The sequence below is a fragment of the Pelobates fuscus genome, chromosome 5 (assembly GCF_036172605.1).
Source record: "Pelobates fuscus isolate aPelFus1 chromosome 5, aPelFus1.pri, whole genome shotgun sequence".
Lineage (NCBI taxonomy): Eukaryota > Metazoa > Chordata > Amphibia > Anura > Pelobatidae > Pelobates > Pelobates fuscus.
Window position 1 is genome coordinate 208,584,070 of NC_086321.1, and position 22,040 is coordinate 208,606,109.

General features: G+C 42.9%; 1 protein-coding gene across 1 annotated transcript in view; it reads left to right on the forward strand.

Annotated features, from left to right (window-relative positions):
- The window catches only part of SLC28A3 (solute carrier family 28 member 3), a 77,967-nt gene extending 60,917 nt beyond the window's left edge, over positions 1-17,050 (forward strand). Inside the window, exons 15-18 of the mRNA XM_063454990.1 lie at positions 3,390-3,471; positions 3,972-4,070; positions 4,718-4,844; positions 14,422-17,050. Coding sequence (XP_063311060.1) covers positions 3,390-3,471; positions 3,972-4,070; positions 4,718-4,844; positions 14,422-14,548 — 435 coding nt within the window. The 3' untranslated portion in view covers positions 14,549-17,050. The remainder of the gene's footprint in view (positions 1-3,389; positions 3,472-3,971; positions 4,071-4,717; positions 4,845-14,421) is intronic.
- Positions 17,051-22,040: the final 4,990 nt, after the last annotated feature.

The window sequence follows — 22,040 nt, forward strand, 5'->3', positions numbered from 1 at the left end:
CAAATTAACTTTGTCATATTATTAAATTTTATTTCCAGTTGTCCACTTCTAGGGGAAATTAAACTAGGGGATGGCATAGGGAGGGAATGGAGAACTTGGGAGCTACCAGTATCTTCTAAACTGTTGAAGATTAAAATTAAGCAAAAATTACAATATTCTTTTATTATAAAACAAAAAGGTCTGGTTTTTTTTTGTTTGTTTTTTTTAGCTTTTATGATTATGATTTAAATAGGAATGAAACCGATAATAGGGATGCGGATGCAGGAGGTGTCTTAGGAGATCTCTGTGGAGATAGGCTCCTTTTTGATTAAAAATAAAGTGATTTGCAACGAGAAACATACTCATCTACCTTTCCAGATGTCAGGCTCTAAATAGGGCATAGAGCTAGCAAAGCAGGCATGTTTTGGGTTTGCTTCATCCACCCAATCTAAGCTGTGGTTCCACAAGGGCCTCTGACTGCTTCACATATGAGGCGATCCATGGTTACAGATATTAAGAAGTAATTAGGAGAACTTCTTTCACTAATAATTTGGAGGAGAAGACGGACAAAATTATTATCCCCCACAACTCCCTTTCTGATAAACACCTGGCACTGGGCAAGATAGTACGAGCACTTAAGTTAAAGCTAATGATTTAGAGGATAGGGCCAGGAGAAATAGCCTCCGCATAAGAGGGATTCCAGAGGAGTTTAGGCGGCAGACCTGCTTAGTTTTTTTTTGTTCAAGATTTCCTAATGGATCTCCAACACGATATAAGAACATATGATCTTAGATCTAATGCACAGGCTCCCCAGGACAACAAAGGCACCCCTGGGTACCCCCAGAGATGCAATTACCCAATTACATTTTTACACTGTAAAGGCTGAAATGATCAAACGTTCACAGTGCATTTCAGCACTTTCACCACACTTTGCTCAATTGCACATTTTTGCAGGCTTGTCGAATTGTACAGCTAAGGAATCAATTTGCTTCAGCAACCAGGATTCTCAGAGCCCAAGCATGTGCAATATATCCGGAAAAATTACTTATTTTCAGAGATGGTTTATATACCACAGCATTTACGCCACAAACAGCATCTCATCTGCTACAACAATGAGGTTTACCTACAAACCCAGCTGGATCCATTGAGGAAGTATAACAAAAATCACCTTGATTCTTACATGCCAAAAAGATAATCTCGCTTGTTAATCCATTTAATAGAACCTGGGATGGATCCAGCCTAACCCTGCGACCATGCCATCAAATTAGTGAATTTTTATTGTTGTCTTTGCATTTTGTTAGAATAAGAGCCGCTGGAAATAGAACTTACACAGACTTTTTTTCTCTCCTATTTTTTATTTTATTTATTATTTTTTATTTTTTTTGTGCATTGATTAAAAAATATATATATAGCATTGTGCACTATGGCGCATCGCAAAAGATATTAGAAACAGGCTTGATGTGACAGAACAGTGAAGCGTCAACTTTCTTTTATAATATTTAGGAAAGAAGAATGATTGCCATTAGTGAATATCCAAGAGAACATTAGGCTTAAATGCTAGACTAAGGTACTGGTTGTTTATAGGAAGGCTAAATAAGGGCAGAGTGCCCATGAGTGGTTCAATGCTAATACTAGCTAGAAAATAATGTCACTGGTGTCTACAACTAATTTAAACATGTGTGAGAACTTTATATATAGATTATGAAAGTGATTGGACAGAAATGCAGGGAAACAACACTTGCTCTGTTGGAGCCTTGTGGCCTACAGAGGAATAGTGCCCAGGCTCAGCCTGTGCCTACTGATCCATGCTGCCTGCCCACAGGTTGTATAGGATATAGGCTCTCATGTGAACTACTCAACCAGCTCCAAGCTTTAATACAGTCCTGCACGTGTTCCTCACTGGTCCGACTGCATCTGAGGGTCCGGATGAGATCTCGTGAGCTTCTCACAAGTAGCTGGCTTCAACAGTGGATAGCTGTCGTCCAAGAGTGTGAGTAGTGCCTAGGGATGCTTCCCCATGTTGACCAAGGCTCAGGTGAGTAGCGGCAGATCCTGGAGCGCCTCTTCCGGAGTTGAGTTGCTTTCCTTCTCCGCTTCTTCACTTGTGGCATCGCGGCAGTGCTGGTCTGTGAAGTGGGCAGTCAAAGGCTTGTCCCACAGTGGTTTGTTGCGGTGCAGCTGTTGCCTTTTGCCTCTGTGCATTTCCAGTGACTCTGGCCTAAAACTGTGCCCAGAACTGAGCAAAGGCCTGCTCGATGCGCTCTTCGCGGGAGGCCCAGTTTTCAGGGGATAGAGCAGCCATCTTAGCGTGTTGGGCACTAGTATGTGGCCTGTAGGTTTTCGTCCTGAAACTCCTCTATCCAGGTGTCACTCTGCTTGTGTCAGGTAAGCAGTGGGGACCGGCATATCCCCCATAAGTCCACGGGGGGATAACGGGGCTATATGCAACACAATAGGAGATGTAGATGCAGTGTCGGGAGATCAGCCGCCTCTCCCAGTTACTAGGACGTTGTTCTCAGGAGTAAAAGCCGTGTATTGTCCCTCTGTAAGAGTGTTTCAGGGCACCGAGACCTGTGCCAGAGATCATCAAGGTTTGAGTATTGTTGAATAGGCAAGCTGGTAATCTGTTTGTCGATTAGATAGTCAAATTGAGTGAGGAGCTTCCATGAAGTGCATCCAGCCACCATCAAGCTTCTGGCCCGCCCCCTCTTTTTCTTTTTTTTTTTCATTTTCCCACATTGTCTTGTTGGTGTAAATGTTAAATGATAAATCAGGAGCTTTATGAGCTGCTATTCGGAGGAGTATTTGCTTTAATTAAAGTTTCCTTGGAGTGTTTCGACATAGTTTGCCACATCTTATTTCTATGCTGCTAGTTTTTTTTGTTGTTTTTTGTATTATTCTCAAATATAACTAGCACGGAAGGCAGATATTGTCAGTCATGCACTGTGTGGCAACTGACCCTTCTGCATCATGTCACAGGAGTGAGCTGATTGGACAAATGCAGATCAGGTCCCTCCCTATCTGTGATGCAAAAGGTTGACCTCGTCATCCGAATCAACAAATGCTGTAAAAAAAGTATACCATTCGGCACACATTCGTTCGGTTGGCTTGCCATTCAGAATTAGTACAAATGAGACGATTTTCATCTGAAAAACAATTTGCACAAAAACAAATGGCCAAGTCTACTTTTTAACAGTAAGAAAGATTATCTGGCAAACATAGCTCAACACCTCTAGACTAGTGCAAATTCTCTGGAAGCTGTAGGATCATTTGTTTTGTGAGATAATATTTGTATGTAGAAATGAATAAAATATATAGAAAAAGATTGTTCAAAGTACACCGGGTCTTTATAATTTTAAGTTTAATATACAATATCATTCTTTCTGTTAATATGATTCTTGTTTTAACAGGTTCGTTCTGAAACTCTTGCAACATATGCTTTATGTGGATTTGCAAACTTTGGCTCTCTGGGAATTACGATTGGAGGACTAAGTATGATCATATGAAAACAATTTACTGTGCATTTGTTGGGTGGATGTAATCCATATGCATTTTTACATTGTGCATTTCTAAGAAGTGTGTGAAATTACTTGTGATTCTTTTGACCCAGGCACGCTCAAATTTTTGTGTTTTTACTTACGCCCAAATTTAACCTCACTGAACCTCTCTATATTGTCCTCTATCGGTACTTTTGCATGGGTTTATGCTATTTTTGTTTAAAAGTGATATTAAAACAGGCCCCTTTGGTGCATTTTTTTTTGTCATAAAAATAATAACATCATTATTTCGTTTTTTTTATTTTGACACGCCAAAAACATTGAGTAGGAAAATCGGGGAAGTTGATTTCTCTCTTAAAATCTTCACTTCCACATTTTTTAAGACTATTTTAACAGACAGAAAAAGAATTGTCAAACTCATATTGTTGTATACTTGAGGGAATTAGTTTCATGCCCACGTATAACAATTATATATGTTTTTTACATTTTTCTCAGGTTCAATGGCTCCAAGCAGAAAAGGGGATATTGCAGCTGGTGCCATCAGAGCAATGATCGCTGGCACCGTGGCTTGCTTCATGACTGCCTGCATTGCAGGTGCGTTAATAGTGAATTGTTATTCTATATATTCCAATATATACTTTCTACAGAGTCCTAAACACGACAAATACTGGTACTCTTAAAATTAAATTACTGAAAATAAATTGGATTAAATGCTTAAAGAGGGTGTGCTTATTATTACTTTAGCTCTATAAAGACCTCCACTGAGAAGGAGGAGACTGGATTCAGTGCGGGCACCTGGGAGACAATTCTAAAATGGTTTGAAAAATGTAATTAAGAGGACACCATAATTACCAAAGGTTTGCTCAGTTCTCAAGCTGGTTTTAGCTGATCTTGTGCCATTACAGAGAGAAACTAAACTATTTGCATAACAGACCCAAAAGTGAAGTACAGATCCACAATGCAAGTTGGCAACCACAAACCATGATCTCAGCCTTATAGGCCTTTTCAGGGATGTGTGGGTGATAATATAGATATTCGGTTTTGTGAATGTCTAAATTTGTGTTAGGACCCTCCAAAGTTGTGGGACCTGAGCATTCTTGTGGAATTAGCCTCATATGCCTCTAAATATAAGTTTAAAAAGCATCTTTAAGATAGAGAAGTGGGGATTATAGTGTACATTGCGTTTTACTAATTTTAATGTCACCTTCAACAAAATTAATGCATCATTGTATCATTTTCAGGAATATTAACTGCTCCGGTTTTACAAAACACTTGCCAAGATATCTTACAAAATGCCTTCTTTAATTCATCGATTTTGCCAGAAAGGACTGTAGCAATAAATGACTGCTGCCTGGAACTTTACAATCGGTGAGTACTATGACACTAGATGTGGTGTTTAAAGATGTCCCGAATAGTTCGCTGGCGAATAGTTCCTGGCGAACATAGCTTGTTCACGTTCACCACGGATGGCGAACATATGCGATGTTCGGTCCGCCTCCTATTCGTTATCATTGAGTAAACTTTGACCCTGTACCTCACAGTCAGCAGACACATTCCAGCCAATCAGCAGCAGACCCTCCCTCCCACCTCCTGAACAGCATCCATTTTAGATTCATTCAGAAGCTGCATTTTTTTTTTAATTTATTTTTTTTAGACAGAAGTGTGTTATATTTGAGCATGCTAGGCTGAACGTGCGTATATCATGGCTAATTGCACTGAGGGTATGAGTATATAGCAGTACATTGTTGTGAAAGATGGCTGTCATATTTAGGGTGTAGCTTGCATGTTATCAACTGTGTATTTATATCAGCAGCTCCACCACTAGTTATAAATCAAGTGTGAGTCGCCCCATGAGATGAGACTAGTGAATAACATAATACATGAACGGTTAAGGTAAAGGCATGTAAGGAACTACGACAATAAATTCTTTAGGAGGTGAAATAATTACATGTTTAAACGCTTGCTACTTTAGGATTAGTTAATGTGCAGAGAGCAGTTCATGTGATCAAAGGCATGGTGTGGGGGATCGGCTATAGTGGGACATGCTTGGCAGGCTGCTGTTTACTGCTTGTGCTCATCCGATCCCTTCTGGGCGCCAGGTGCAGACCCTGGGAGTCCCTGATACCTGGAACAACAAAGGCAAGTCTCTGGCTGAGTGCCGGGTTCGCGGCTTGAGGTGGTGGAAGCTTGTTTTGTCGGGTGGTCGGATCTGTCCCGGTGGTGCTTCTCGTCCGGTGCAGGATTGTGGTGGCTTAAGGTGGAGGCGAGTGCTTGACGTGGGGCAGGCTCTGCATTTCTGTTTGTGCCTCCGGGGTGGACTGGGATAACCCCCACCGGTCCGAGGGGGGGGATAACGGAGCTCCTGCCAGGAAGTAACTGCTCCTGGGAATCCCAGGATCGGGAGATCGGCCGCCTCTCCCGCCCGGTGAGCACCAGGCCACACTTGCCACGCGGAGGTAAGTAAGACTCGAGTTGCTGACCGCTATTAAGCATGTCGGGTTGGTCAGGTAGGAGCAACATTGCTGGGTCATCCCCTTCTGGGGTGAAATTCGCTTGTTGATAGCTGCTTAAAGTGAGATATTGAGGGAGCTTACACGAAGTGCGTCTTTCCTCCATGACAGCTAGGCCCTGCCCCTCCGGAAGCTGCATTCTTAGTGAGAGGAGGGACAGTGTAGCTGCTGCTGATTTAATAGGGAAATCGATAGCTAGGCTAGTGTATTCAGTGTCCACTACCGTTCTGAAGGACTCAACGGATCTCTACTGTAAGGACAGCACCCCAAAAAGCCCTTTTTAGGGCTAGAACATCAGTCTGCTTTTTTTTTTTTGTGTGTAATCTAATTGCAGTTGCCTGCCTGCCAGCGTGTGTGTCAGGCTCACAGCGTATACTGTGCCCACTTGCCCAGTGCCACCACTCATATCTGGTGTCACAATAGCTTGCATTTAAAAAAACAAAACACTTTTTTGACTGTAATATAATAGCAGTCAGTTTCCTTCACACGTGTGCGTTTCAGGGCCTGCCAGGGCACAGTGTCACACCAGTGCAACTCATATCTGGTGTAACAGTAGTGTACATTTAACAAAAAAATTCAATTTTGACTGTAATAGATTGAATAGCAGTTAGTTGTCTGCAAGCGTGTGTGTCAGGCCTACAGCGTCTACTCTGCCAACTTCTGCCAGTGCACAGTGCCACTCATATCTGTTGTCACAGTAGCTTGCACGCATAGTACCATCAATCGAAAAAATGACAGGCAGAGGCAGGCCACCCCGCAGGGGCCGTCGTGGTCGTGGTGCTGTGCTTCCCTTTGGCCCTAGAATAATGCCCAGTGTTCAGAGGCCACGTACCCTGAACTTGAAACGTTCTGAGGACATAGTTGACTGGCTAACACAAGACACCCAATCTTCTACAGCTTCCGCTCGGAACCTTGACGCACCATCCTCCTCCAGCTTAGCTTCGGGCACCTCTCAAGATACCACTTGCCCGCCTGCCGCCACCACCAACACTAGCACCACAGCCGCTTCACTTGATCTGTCAGAGGAGTTATTTACACATCAGTTGGAAGAAATGAGTGATGCGCAACCATTATTGCCAGAGGATGTGGATAACAGGGATATGTCTCAGTTAGGCAGCATTACACACATGGACGTACGGTGTGATGATGATGATGTTTTACCCGCTGCTGCTTCCTTTGCTCAGTTGTCAGATACAAGTGAAGCGGTTGATGATGACGATGCGTCCATGGGTGCCCGCTAGAAGAGAAGAAGAACAGGGGGAAAGTTCAGATGGGGAGACAGAGAGGAGGAGGAGACGAGTTGGAAGCAGGGGGAGGTCGTTGCAAGGAGCTAGTGGCACAGTCAGACAGCATGCATTGGCACCCGGGGTCAGCCAGACAGCACGCCAATCAACGCATGCTGTTGCCACCACCAGATTGCCGTCATTGCAGAGCTCAGCAGTGTGGCATTTTTTTGGTGTGTCTGCCTCTGACAACAGCGATGCCATTTGCAACCTGTGCCAAAAGAAACTGAGTCGTGGGAAGTCCAACACCCACCTAGGTACAACTGCTTTGCGAAGGCACATGATCGCACATCACAAACACCTATGGGATCAACACAGGAGTACAAGCAGCACACAAACTCAAAGCCGCCATCCTCCTCCTGGTCCAGCATCTTCAGCCACGTCAACCACTGCTGTCCTCCTTGCCCCCTCTCAACCATCCGCCATTCCGTCTCTCGCCTTGAGCAGTTCCTGCTCATCTGCCCACAGTCAGGTGTCTGTCAAGGACATGTTTGAGCATAAGAAGCCAATGTCACAGTCACCCCCTTGCCCGGCATCTGACAGCTGGCTTGTCTGAACTCTTAGCCCGCCAGCTTTTACCATACAAGCTGGTGGAGTCTGGGGCGTTCCAAAAATTTGTAGCTATTGGGACACCGCAGTGGAAGGTACCCGGCCAAAATTTCTTTGCACAAAAGGCAATCCCCAACCTGTACTCAATTGTACAAAAGGAAGTAATGGCATGTCTGGCACACAGTGTTGGGGCAATGGTCCATCTGACCACTGATACCTGGTCTGCAATGCATGGTCAGGGCAGGTATATCACCTACACTGCGCATTGGGTAAACCTGCTGACGGCTGCCAAGCATGGAATGCATGGCTCTGCAGAGGAGTTGGTGACACCACCACGACTTGCAGGCAGGTCTGCTGCCACCTTCTCTACTCCTCCTACTCCATCCTCTTCCATAACCTCCTCGGCTGAGTCCTCTTCTGCTGCTGGTCTTGCTCCACATCAACGGCACCCCCCCCCCCCAGCTCCCCAGGTACTATTCCACATCCCGGATACGGCAGTGTCACGTCGTCTTGGGGTGGACTTGCCTGAAAGCAGAGAGTCACACCGGACCAGCACTCCTGTCCGCCCTGAACGCACAGGTGGATCAGTGGCTAACTCTGCACCAACTGGAGATCAGCAAAGTGGTTTGTGACAACGGAAGAAATTTGTTGGCGGCATTGAATTTGGGCAAGTTGACACATGTGCCGTGCATGGCACATGTGTGTAATCTGATCGTACAATGCTTTGTGCATAAGTACCCAGGCTTACAGGACGTCCTGAGCAGGCCAGGAAGGTGTGTGGCCATTTCAGGCATTCCTACACGGCCATGGTGCACTTTTCAGATATCCAGCGGCGAAACAACATGCCAGTGAGGCGCTTGATTTGCGACATTTTCCTAATGTTCGACCGCCTGCTCCAACAAGAAAAAGCCGTTAACGAGTATTTGTATGACCGGGGTGCTAGGACAGCCTCTGCGGAGCTGGGAATTTTTTTGCCACGTTACTGGACGCTCATGCGCAATGCCTGTAGGCTCATGCGTCCTTTTGAGGAGGTGACAAACCTAGTCAGTCGCACCGAAGGCACCATCAGCTACATCATACCATTTGTTTTCTTCCAGGAGCGTGCCCTGCGAAGAGTGCTGGATCCGCCGTAGATGAGCGTGAAGAGGAAGAGTTGTGGTCACCATCACCACCAGAAACCAGCCTTATCAGCATCGCTTGTTGGACCTGCGGCAACGCTGGAAGAGGATTGTGAGGAAGAGGAGTCAGGGGAGGAATTTGGCTTTGAGGAGGAAGACCAACCACAACAGGCATCCCAGGGTGCTCGTTGTCACCTATCTGGTACCCGTGGTGTTGTACGTGGCTGGGGGGAAGAACATACCTTCAGTGAGATCACTGAGGACGAGGAACAGGACATGAGTAGCTCGGCATCCAACCTTGTGCAAATGGGGTCTTTCATGCTGTCGTGCCTGTTGAGGGACCCTTGTATAAAAAGGCTGAAGGAGAACGACCTGTACTGGGTGTCTACGCTGCTAGACCCCCGGTATAAGCAGAAAGTGTCTGAAATGTTACTGAATTACTGCAAGTTGGAAAGGATGCAGCATTTGCAAAATAAATTAAAAAGTATGCTTTACACAGCGTATAAGGGTGATGTCACAGCACAACGGGAATCTAACAGGGGAAGAGGTGAAAGTAATCTTCCTCCTCCCACGACCACGCCGGCAAGGACAGGACGCTTTACAGACCGGTTGTTGATGGAGGACATGCGGAGCTTTTTAAGTCCTACGCACCGCCACAGCCCTTCGGGGTCCACCCTCAGAGAACGACTCGACCGACAGGTAGCAGACTACCTCGCCTTAACTGCAGATATCGACACTCGGAGGAGCGATGAACCCATTGACTACTGGGTGTGCAAGCTTGACCTGTGGCCTGAGCTATCCCAATTAGCAATAGAACTTCTGGCCTGCCCCGCTTCAAGTGTCCTGTCAGAAAGGACCTTCAGTGCAGCAGGAGTTATTGTCACTGAGAAGAGAAGTCGCCTAGGTCAAAAAAGTCTAGATTACCTCACCTTTATTAAGATGAATGAGGGATGGATCCCGAAGGGACTGACCGTGGGCGATACATTCGACTAAAAAAGGCCTGATGAGGGGGACGTAACAGGGATTAAACTGATAAGAATAGTACTACTTAACACACCACTCCTATCTGGTGGCACATTAGATTGCACACACAGTGCCACAAATTTGAAGTAGGAGGACCGACCAAGCATCTTTTTCCATCTCCCGGTTCCTAAAATCAATGCCATATACACGTCCCCTGATAGGGGACGTAACAGGGATTAAACTGATAAGAATAGTACTACTTAACACACCTTATAATAACGCAGAGAGAGGCAACGCAGAGAGAGGAGTCTGAAGAAGAGGAGTCAGAGGAGGAAGGTGGCTTTGAGGAGGTGGAACACCAAACACAGCAGGCGTCCCAGGGGGCTTGTTGTCACCTTTCGGGGACCCTTGGTGTTGTACGTGGCTGGGTGGAGGAAGAGACCTTCAATGACGTCAGTGAGGACAAGGAACGGGACATGGCTAGCTTGGTATCCAACCTTGTGCAAATGGGGAGTTTGCAGTTGTGCAAATGGACTGTTTGCGGTTGTTTGCAGTGCGTTAAACGGGGAGTTTGGTCTGTCACTGTGAAGCAGGCGTAACCCTTACACTAACTGATCGATACAACATCATACCTGATGTTTTTTTTTTTTTTTTTTATTCTTTATTTTGTTGTGCAGGTGTTTACATAGCGATTTAATGACGCCACAACAGCGTAAACTTTGACATTGTAGTAAGAACAGTGGCATGCAAGGCAATGCACATTTTTATAGTATTATTGAGCTTAAACAATCTAACACATTACAGTAAGTGATATAAAATAAACAGTACATTGAGTCTAGAGTAAATTAATAGTTGGCACATTCTGCAGTGGCATCTGGGTAGTGGATACTGCTAGGGTTTGAGATATAAGCCTGAGGTCAGTGCAGGCAGGCTAGATTCCATTGTTTATACTAGGACCAAGTGCCCTGACCATTAGGTGCCATCAGCTGTGCATGGATATTTAACTGAAACGTGAACTTTGTACCAACAAACCAGGGTTGATGCGCATCAGCCCAATATAGTACTTAAAAGAAATGCCAGGTAATAGCTGGTTAGTGAGTATATAGCTTGACATTGTAATCTGCATGGGTATTGCTTGGGCCAGTTGGAGATTGAGCATGCATGACAAGAGTGGCTCTTTTAAGGCATGTATTAACATGCAGCTTGGGTATGTTATTTGCCAGAAGTCACTTTACACTTATGCACTGCCTAAGTTCTAAGCGTATTTGTAGAGAGAGGCATAGGATTGTATAGATGTCTAAACTCTGAGCTTTGGAACGTTAGTGACAGGTGATTTCTAGACATGAGTTAACGTGATAACGGTGGAGACCACCAGCTTCACATCTATACAACACTAGAGTATGTGAGGCAGATATGTGTAAGGCCTAGGAAGCATAAAAAAAAATAAAAATAAAAATAACAGACTAAACAAAGTCGTTGGAGTTGTGTATAGTTGAGAGATATTAAAAATAATAGTAAAGTAATCTGATATTAAGGTATAACAAATTAAAACAGGAGGTTAAGGCATAACAATGAGCCCTTTTAACTTCTGCACATAGCTATGTTCTTTGGACCATTTTGGTAGCATAAGTCCTGTTAGGGCTCTGAGCAGTCAAGTCCCTTGTGTTGCAGAGCTTCTGGGGACGAAGGACTCTATGTTGTCTAGGTCCCAGGATCTGTCAGATTTGTCGGGGGCATCGGTGGGTGCCTGTGTGGTAGGTAGTGGCAGACCGATCGCTTCCAGAAATGCGGTTGTGTCATCAGGCGTGCGCAGCGTGTGTGTAGCTCCGTTGCTCTTTGCCATGAGGGAGCCCGCCGGACCCCAGCGATACTGCACCCCTGAGGACCGCAGGTGAGTAGTGACTGTTCCCAGTGATCTGCGCCACTGAAGTGTTGCCTTGGAGAGGTCTTGAAAAAAGGTTAGCTGAGAGTCCTCAAACTGTAGGGGCGTCTTTCTGCGGACGGCAGCCATGATGTGGGCCTTGTCGGTGGCAGATATGCAGCGGATTATGACATCCCGCGCTGTGGTGGTGGTTCCTGTGCCTGGGATACGGAATATCCCTTCTAGGATGAGTCTTTTGGTCACCGCGGGTGGCATGATAGTGGCTAGCAGCCTCCGGGTGTAATGCGGTAGTTCCTCCGCTGTTATTTCGGCTGGGATGCCCCTAATCTTAACATTATTGCGGCGTTGTTGGTCCTCCAGGTTAGCCACCCGCTGTGAGAGGTTGCACTGCTGGGTATGTAGCTGCTGTATTGAGCTGTTGAAGTTGGACACTGCGGTTTGGGTGTCTTGAATATCACCCTTAGCGGCCTTAATGCGGTCTGTGTTGGCCTGTATTTCCGTCTGCAGAAGTGCTCGGTCCGCCGCCATCATTTGATGCAGGTCAGCCAGGAGTATTTTAAGATCCCCTTTGGTCGTCGGGGCTGAGCTGTCGGTAAGGTGAAGGCTCGTCGGTTGGTTTGGAGGTGGCGTGTCCCGTGGAGCACTCTGTGGTAATTCAGGCTGTGGGTTCTCCGCCTGCGGAGTTTTAGGTGCCGCCGGCCGTTGGAGCATAGCCCCGATGTCCCTGTCGGGTTTTTGTGATCTGCGTCCCAAGTGGAGGTTTTGTGGTTGCAGGGTTGACAGTTGAGACTCTGGTTCTCCTACGTCTTGTGCCTCCAGAAAGCTGTCGAGGAACGTTTCTAGGCCTCGGGTTTGTGAAGCGTGGTAGGCCCCAGTGGATGCAGCTTGTCGCCCGGCTTGCAGTGCCGCGATTTATTTTGGGCTCTGACGGGTTTTTCTTGCGGTTTTTGGGTGTAGTTTACACGGTATGCGAGGAGCGATCAGGAATGGCGACCATACCTGATGTTTTAAAGCAGGTTATTCCAAACAATTTAGGAATGTTAGGTGATTTATGCCCTTTATGGATTAAAACCAGACTCTGCATCAACTATGTAATTTTCCATGGGAGTTTTGCCATGGATCCCCCTCTGGCATGCCACAGTCCAGGTGTTAGTCCCCTTGAAACAACTTTTCCATCACTATTGTGGCCAGAAAGAGTCCCTGTGGGTTTTAAAATTCGCCTGCCTATTGAAGTCTATGGCGGTTCGCCCGGTTCGCCCGTTCGCGAACATTTGCGGAAATTCACGTTCGCCGTTCACAAAAGGAAAATTTTATGTTCGCGACATCTCTAGTGGTGTTTAAATAATAAAGTAATAATTGTGGGAATTAATTATAAATGCAAAAATAGTACATTGTTTTGCCATATAGACAATTTCTATTAATAATTTGGTAAGTACAAAGCTACTTACTCCAAAGAGTAACTCTTTTTTATGCACAGTTTTATAAAATAAACTAAAATACAAAAGTACCAAAATAATCATATTAATGCTAGGTTTGCCAATATCTGAATGTGATATAACTCACACGGGAGACAAAGATTTTATTAAGACAGAAAAACTTATATCCACGTGCCAGTCTGGGAATTTGAGGATTAGTCTAATTATTTGGGGTTTGGGGTAAGTCTAATTATTTCATATTTGTTATAAATATTACACAATGTAAACTGTTCAGTATATATTGAACAACAGTGCCCAGTATATATATATATATATATATATATATATATATATATTACAATGTTAAACAAAAATCTGCACACCAGTCAAGCCATAAGACTGGCTTTTCCCACAGAAATCACAAATCTGCAGTGTTGTTACTACTGCAAAGGATTCTCGGTGAGCATATGCAAATTAGTTTAACAAAGAATCACATTTTTGCCTCATTCCATTTTAACCCCTTAAGGACACATGACATGCCTCAAATGAATTCATGCAAACACAGCCTCAAATGAATTCATGTTTAAAATGGAATGAGGCAAAAATGTGATTCTTTGTTCCACTAATTTGCATATACTCACCCAGAATCCTTTGCGGTAGTAACATCACTGCAGATTTGTGATTTCTGTGGGAAAAGCAAGTCTTATGGCTTGACTGGTTTGCAGATTTTTGTTTAACATTGTATTGACTATCCACAGACTTCAGGTGGAAGGGGTCTTCAATCACAATTGTTCTCCACCATAACCTATTTGGATTTATATATGTAAAATTAAGGGTTATTGTCCCAGCTTTATTAGGAATTACACTGCCATAAAATACTGGTGTACCTTTTCTTTACGCAAATATACATGTTACATCCCCTCTTCTTTTTTTGTACTTTGTTCTCAGTGAAATCTAGAATTTAGGACTCTTGAACTCACAATGCAAAGTTACAAAGTAACCAACAGCAATTTGCTAAAAAGAAAAAAAAATCATCCATGTTATTTTCTAAACCTGGTATTTTACGATTGTTGTATTTTTTTTGTTTGTTTGTTCCCCTGCTATATGCTTCTTCAACTTTATAACTTGTTCGTAGAAGACATGCATGGAAACAGAGCCATTGTATTATCTATCATTTTCATACTTGATTTTAAGGTAGTTACACTTTTTTTGTCTCCATTTTTAGGACTGTTGTTGGTGGTCCAGGAAACTTTTCCATTGGAGGAAATTATAGCTTGGTCTCATTGGATGGCTGCTGTAAATTGGTGGATTCTTCTTCTTTTAATTGCACTTTGTTATCTCCATTTCATTAGATAAGTCACTGGGCAATTGAGAAGTTATGAAAGAGACTGTTACCTCTAAGGGAATGTGTTTAAACAAGTATAAATATTGTTCTCTTACAATTAACATTTTCTTAAATATCAATTTCAAATATCAAAATGAAATAGTGGCAAAATAGTGAATTTTTGCCAACTTGCTAATTCTTCATTGTGTATACTTCCTGTTCCTAGAACACCAATAGGACCCCCAAGACTTGGCCATGTGTAAACAGTTGGAATGGCAGATTTCAGTTTGGCAGACTATATTCTATACTTTTGTACATCTGTCTGTCTGTCATTTCTAAACATCATTGGAAATGTAGTTCACAAACTGTCAAAATGTGCAGTGATTAACAATTATTCCCTTATATCAATAAACATTACATAACCTTTGAGGCGGGCTTGGAGGTTGTCTTACCACAAGGGGGTATCCTGTGGTCTGGTTTACAAGATTAAATCTAGGAATGTTCCCCTTGATGTGCAATGAGTTCCTGTGTAATAGAGCTGTCACCAGTGGCGGACCTACCGCGGTCGCTGGGGTCACAGCTGTGACCAGGCCCGTCACTCCAGGGGCCCCGGCCGCACTGTGAACCCCTGCGACCGGGTGCCTGCCGCCATGTGTTGTGGCCCCAGCCTGCGCGGTGTAACCTCCGGGGCCATGCTGTTAGGGCCAACCGATGGAAATACATTTTTCCAGGGGCTTGGTCAGTGCTGCGCTTTAACAGAGCGACTGGGCCCCCTCTGAAGATGTCAGACGCTGCCACGCTGGGAGGAAGTGACTGCCTTGGTCAGTCCTCCCAGCAAACACCGGGAGCCGGGTGGGAGGAAGGAGTCAGAGTGCGTACTCTGACTCCCATCAGCCAGAGCCACTGGACCCCAGGGAAAGTCACCCTCCTGCACCTAAAAGGTAGGAAAAAGGAGGGTGACTTAAACATTTTGCATCTGTGTGTGTTAGTGTGTGTCTGTATGTATGGGTCTCTGTGTGTATGTGTATGAGTGTGTGTGTTTGTGTGTCTACATGTATGTGTCTGCATGTGGGTCGGAGACATATGGGGTAGACGTATGGTGGCGGGGGGTAACTGGTTTCTAGTTACGCCTCTGGCTGTCACACTGGAGTGCCAAAGCTGTAATTATCCATAATGGTCTGGCACTTCGAAATGTCAACTGACTGACGTTTTTTTTTCACTGTCATAAAATGGCAGTGAAAAAAAAATAACCATTATCACACAAATTGTAGAACAGTTAGTGTGTTAAACCTGTGATTTCTGCACATCTTTTTGATACTCAACTACTTTAATTTAATTATGGGAGCAAACCGTCTCCTTGATCCCTGGTCACTAAAGATTGCAGCCTCAAATGCGTGCAAGCCCATTCATGGCAATGCCACCAGGTGCCTTAGTAAGTAGGAGATAGTGTTTGTAAATATTGTTTATCAACCAAACAGTGAATTGTGTTTGAAATAGAAAGTATTTAGATGTTTATATTTTTAATGTTGCCAATTGATTTTTATACACCGCTCCCAAGATTTGCTACAAATCCCTTTGTCAGTTATTAATCTAGACTCCATGGTGCATGTAGCATTAATAACTCACAAAGAAAACATTGTGAGAGATAATTGATGAAATGTTACTGTTATTTGTCTTATGTTTGTTTATTACTAATCTTCTGTTGAAATGTGATTGAGGTGGCAGCTATTCTGGCTCTAAAAATGTTTGATGGTATTTTTGTTGTGACTAAGGTGTCTTGCCTGCACTGAGCTTGTGGGTATCTTTAAAGTATTTTAAGTCAATATACCGAATTGCTCTGCAGTAAAAGAGCTCCCATGCTTTCTCAGTGTTATTTCAATTTCTTTATAGAATTTTTAATCATAAAACAATCATGGGCATCTGCAAAAGGTGTATTCAGTCATATTCTGATGCAAGATTAATTTGTACATCAAGCCCCCATTTTAGATCTCTTCTTATATGTATATATACATGAGGCTATTATTGGGAAAAAAGAATGGTATATTTTATGTGATGGTTTGTGTTTTGTGTAGATACAAAAATGTTTTTTATGACTAAGTAATCACTAAAGGGTCATGTTTTATAAAAATAAAAAATCACCCTAATAAAATGTATTAGGGTATTAAAATGTATCACACAGTTGCATTGTCCACTTAAACAAATTTAGACTTTTTACACTGGAATGCAAGGGGGTTTATGCTCAATAAACTTTGAATTGTAGTGAATTGAAATCCAAACGGCAAAATGTATACTGATCTAAAAACATATTTACAGATTATCTATAGCCACAGCTTTGTTATGGTAGATTACATTTTACAATTCAGATTATAATTCACTTCAACTAGAGTGTAATGAACAAACACCAGAATGTTAAATGGACACATCACAGTTTACTAAAATAACAAGACTGTAATATATATCTGACACCGCAGAATATTTATTCTTAATATTGTTAAAGGTATTACTTGTATTCAGCAATTTCTGTATAATAAAGTGCTATTTTTACATTTTTATTGTCAATTTTATTTTACTTTGGAGACAAAATATATAGAATAGAAATATTTGACAAAATTGTATATTCTGAAAAACATACAAGCCAAGATGTAATTTCTGTTCACCAAGACAATAATTTTGTATGGAGGCTTCTGTTTTTTCAGCAGCCTTTTCGGTTTCTATTTAGGGAGATATTTACTCACAAGTAACCCAGCCTCCCGCCCCAGCAGTCACTCCTCCTCTACTGAAATTATTTGTTTGTATATCCAATCCAATATTTCTATTTGAATTTTCTGCAGTTTCTGCCCATAGCCAATCAGATGCCTCTGATATAGAAGATTGAATAAAGTGCTTTTCTGCAAGGAGCATTCATAGCATTTGGTGACATCATGCTGTGCATGACGATGCGAGTGTGAAGACTTTCATTAGCTAAAAAATAAGAAAGTTCCACTAGTGACTGGATGTCTGACTAGCGTGTTTATGGACAGATATAAACATTGCTGATTCTCTGAAATGGCACCAAAACAAATTCATTAAGAAGAAACAGTGTCCTGGCTGTGTTTTTTTATATGGATTGTATACCATTTAATGTAAGTTATGTGACTATAATTTTTTTTATATTTATTAAAGGTTCTAAGTAATCTCCTTAAGGGACTATATATCTATATCTATCTATCTAGTTCAAAGAAAGCCAGCACTCAGGGACTTTAAATGTTGAAAAAAGTAAAAAAACCTTTTATTCCAGAGATCGACGTTTCAGTCCACCACTGTGGACTTTCATCAGGACATAAAATACATTATACAATATTCAGCCTAAATAAGAAAAAGACTAACTTACCAAACTTCCTTCACCTGTGTGCCGGCCTGGTCTGCTCCCCATTGCGCATGCGTGTCAGATCGCTCTACCCCTTCCGGTGTAAAAGTGCTAACAATCCATCACCATGGTTATCTAGTAAACAGATCGTGAAAAACGGCGATCTGTGTACACATACTCCTGTTCACAGTGTCAAATAATGACTACTCAGCTCGATCTAAGTGTCGAGCTGTCATAAAGAATCTCTAGTGAGTCTGTTGAGGATCTGTGAGATAGATCGAAAAACGAACCACTTCAAAAGTGTGCTTATGTGAATGTATATAATTAAAGTGCCTTATGTAAAGGTCTATTCTGTAGATTTCTATAAAGGTGCCAATCACAGTATATGTGAAAAAGTGTGTGCAGTGATAATAAGGTAAAGATTAATTTACCTGAGGAATTATGCAAAAAAAGTGCCTGTGCTCCAAAACACAAAAAAGACGTGCAATGTTGTGATGACCTCAAAGTGACAAGTGCATAAATTCATAGAGCATTGCCTGCAGATAAACTCTAGACAATAATGTTGGAAGGGGAGACACTTTTCTAATTAAGGGTAGCAGTGTGACATATGCTAACTACATAAAAAATTATTATTGTTGACATTACATATTAAAATATAATTGTCTGCTGCATATCAATGAAATAACCAAGTTCAGGAGTTGTCGTCACTGAAGTAACTTATGGGTTAATTTGTCTCCATATATCATGATACTTACTTACAAACTCACTGATCTACATATGGACAATAAACAAAGTAGCGACTAAAGCAATGATCCTACCAATAGATCTATATGCTCATAATATATGCGCCTACATTCAGATCCATATGAGATCCACTAGGGATATGGACTCTTGAAATGTGTGCAGAAATAAAATAAAATCAAAAATGGTTGCTCATCTGACAATTTAAATAAAAGATATAAGCGTCAATTTTTCATTGAGGCCCATGGGAGCCATGGTGTTGAGTTCTCGGATCCAAAACGCTTCTCTTTGCAACAATGCAGTAGATCGATCTCCTCTACGTCTAGACAATGGAATATGATCGATGGCAATACATTTCAGTGATATCAAGGGATGTTTTTGTTCAAGGAAGTGGCGGGCGACTGGTTTATCAGTAGTGCCATCTCTAATCGCCATACGTATACTCGAGCGGTGTCCCCTTATTCTTTCACACAATTGTGTGTCTGTTTTGCCAATGTAGTTTAGTCCACACGGACATGACAATTTGTAAATGACATGATCTGTTTTACAAGAGATGCGATGTCTAATTGTTGCTGGGTACTCATAGTTTTCTCCATTTCCAATCTTGCTTTGTGTAGAGCTGTATCGAGTATATGTCGATTGTACCCCCTCGTGAGGAATTTGTTATACATAGCATCCACTTGATCTTCAAGACATTCGGCAAGAGAATTATTCCGAAATACTCTTAAAAACTGGGTGTATGGCAAAGATTTTTTGCTATGTTCGGGATGTGCACTCTTGAAATGGAGTATGGTGTTTCTATCAGTCGGTTTTGAGTACAGTTGATACTCAATTTTGCTATCATTGATGAAAATCTCCAAATCCAGATATTGCACAATTGTATCGTTGATATTGGCAGTGATTTTAATAGGGCTAGGCAGACTATTGATGTCCTTGACAAATTGTTCGGCTTCAATAACCGAACCCTTCCAAAAAAATCAAAATATCATCGATAAATCGTACGTATTGTACGATCTGTTCTGTATATGGATGCAAGATATGTTCTTTCTCAAATATATACATGTATGCATTTGCATACATCGGCGCCATTGCTGCGCCCATCGATGTTCCTGAACATTGCATATACCACTGAGTTTCGAATCTAAAATAATTCAGTTGTAAAGTGAGCATGAGCAGTTCCATTATGAATTCTATTGGAGGGCCTTTATAAAAAGGTGACTCTGATAACATTTGTCTCATCGCCTCTATGCCTTCTTCATGAGGGATTGTGGTGTAAAGGCTTTGCACATCTAATGTGATTAACACCAGATTAGTAGGAATTTGTTTAATTTCCCTCAGTCTGTTGATTAGGTCCTGTGTGTCCTTAATGCACGTTGGCAAATGCTCAACCGGTTCTTTGAATAGAAAGTCTAGGTACTTGGCAATGGGCTCTAACACCCCGTCAATACCGATACTATCGGGCGTCCTGGTGGAGACTGCAGACTCTTGTGTATTTTTGGCAGTGTGTATATAATTGGCGTTCTAGGGTTACTTTTTTTCAAGAAATTAAATAGATCCAATCCTATGTACCCAGCTCTTAATCCTGTGGCAAGAGAATCTTCAATTTTACGCATCACTGCTGAGGTAGGGTCATGGTTCAAAGGAGTATATGTGTTGTGGTCTGCCAATTGTCTATTGATTTCAGACGCATAATCCTCATAATTAAGGAGCACGATCCCACCTCCCTTATCCGCTGGTCTCAATATGATAGACGGATCCTTTGATAGACCCTGTATGAGATTATGTTGAGCTCTACACATATTACTATGTCAAACTTGATGTTCCTTCAGAATGCTGTCAGTATGGGTCTTCAGGGACGTAAGAAAAGTCCTAATCGCGGGATGGCTTGGTGGAGGATCAAAAGAGCTCTTCATTTTGAACCTAGATGTTTGGTTCATCGAATCTCGTTTCCTATTGCCTTTCTCAAAAAATTCTTTAAGTCGTAGATTCCTACCAAATTTGAACATTTCTACTTGCCATTGAAATTTGTTCGGTTGAGAGGTGGGGATGAAAGTCCTTTGCTTAAGATGTCCATTTCCGAGTTTGTTAATGCTCTATTTGAAAGATTAAATACTGGAGTTAGGGTCGTATTGGGGGTTTGCCTCCTTGACCAGTGTGGATACCCTTTTTGGCCTCGTCTGGTGTTCCCTCGTTTGCGTTTTTGTTTTTGCTCCTTGTAATCGTGCCCTGTGTTTCTTGTGGGCTCCCTGATGCTAAAAAATTGCCCGATCTTTGAATTTGAAGATTTTCATGATCTGAACCGGATTCGCCTGATGTAATATCAATCGTATTAATATTGGGCCTGATGATCCGTTTTCTTATGCGCCTTGGTCTGGGGCGTCTATCACCTGAGAGCCATCTGTACACCTGATGTTCTTTATAGTCCTGCTGGACTCTCTCTTGTTTTAGTCTTTTAAATTTTATTAATTGATTTTTATACTTCAGGCTTTCCTCGGCCAATTTCAGCTTCAGGGCTACACCTTCCTGCGAGCTCAGTAGGATAGCATGCTGACTTTCTAGCTCCAATATCCTCTTACTGATGTTCTGTAAGTCATCCTTCACATCTTTAATAATAACTAGCATAAGGTCCAGTGAGCATTTGTTTAAGACAGCCGTCCAGTCTCTACATACATGTGCTTTAAGACGACCTATGGTAGGGATGTTGTTGTCAGGATCGGGACAGGGATCCAACACGCAGAGTCCAAACAGTAGAAAGGTACGTGTACCGGGCCTTAGAATGGCCGGACTAACGTACAGAGAATAACAGAGAATGGTCAGAGACAAGCCGAGGTCGAGGGAACGAGAAGACAGGTAAGCGAGAGACAAGCCGGGTCAGAGGGATAACAGAGATAAGCAGAATAGTACAACAAGCCGGGTCAAAACCAAAGAGAATACTAGAATACAAGAGCACTGAGTGACTAGACAAGCTAGAACCACGACAGGGCAATGAGCTGAAGAGAGAAGCAAGCTTAAATACCCTGACTCCGGAGAGTAGACACGCCTCCGACAAGTCCTGATTTGATATCGGACAATTGAGTGACAGGTCACTCGGGATTGGCGTCATGACGTCACGTACTGAGCGTCATGTTAGAAAAGGAAGCGGATCCCTCGCGGCCAGCGTTTAAGTGACTGGATGGGCCGCGAGGAACGGAGGAAACGGCTCGTCTAGACGGATAAACGACTAAGTCTCTACCTCTCTCAGAGGTAGAGACCTCAGGTACCCTGACAGTACCCCCCCTCTCAGATACGCCCACCGGGCGGAAGGAACCGGGACGAGATGGAAAGCGGGAGTGAAACGCCCTGCGGAGGCGAGGGGCATGAACATCCTCCTGAGGTACCCAACTCCTCTCCTCAGGACCATATCCCTTCCAGTTGACTAGATATTGTAGCTTCC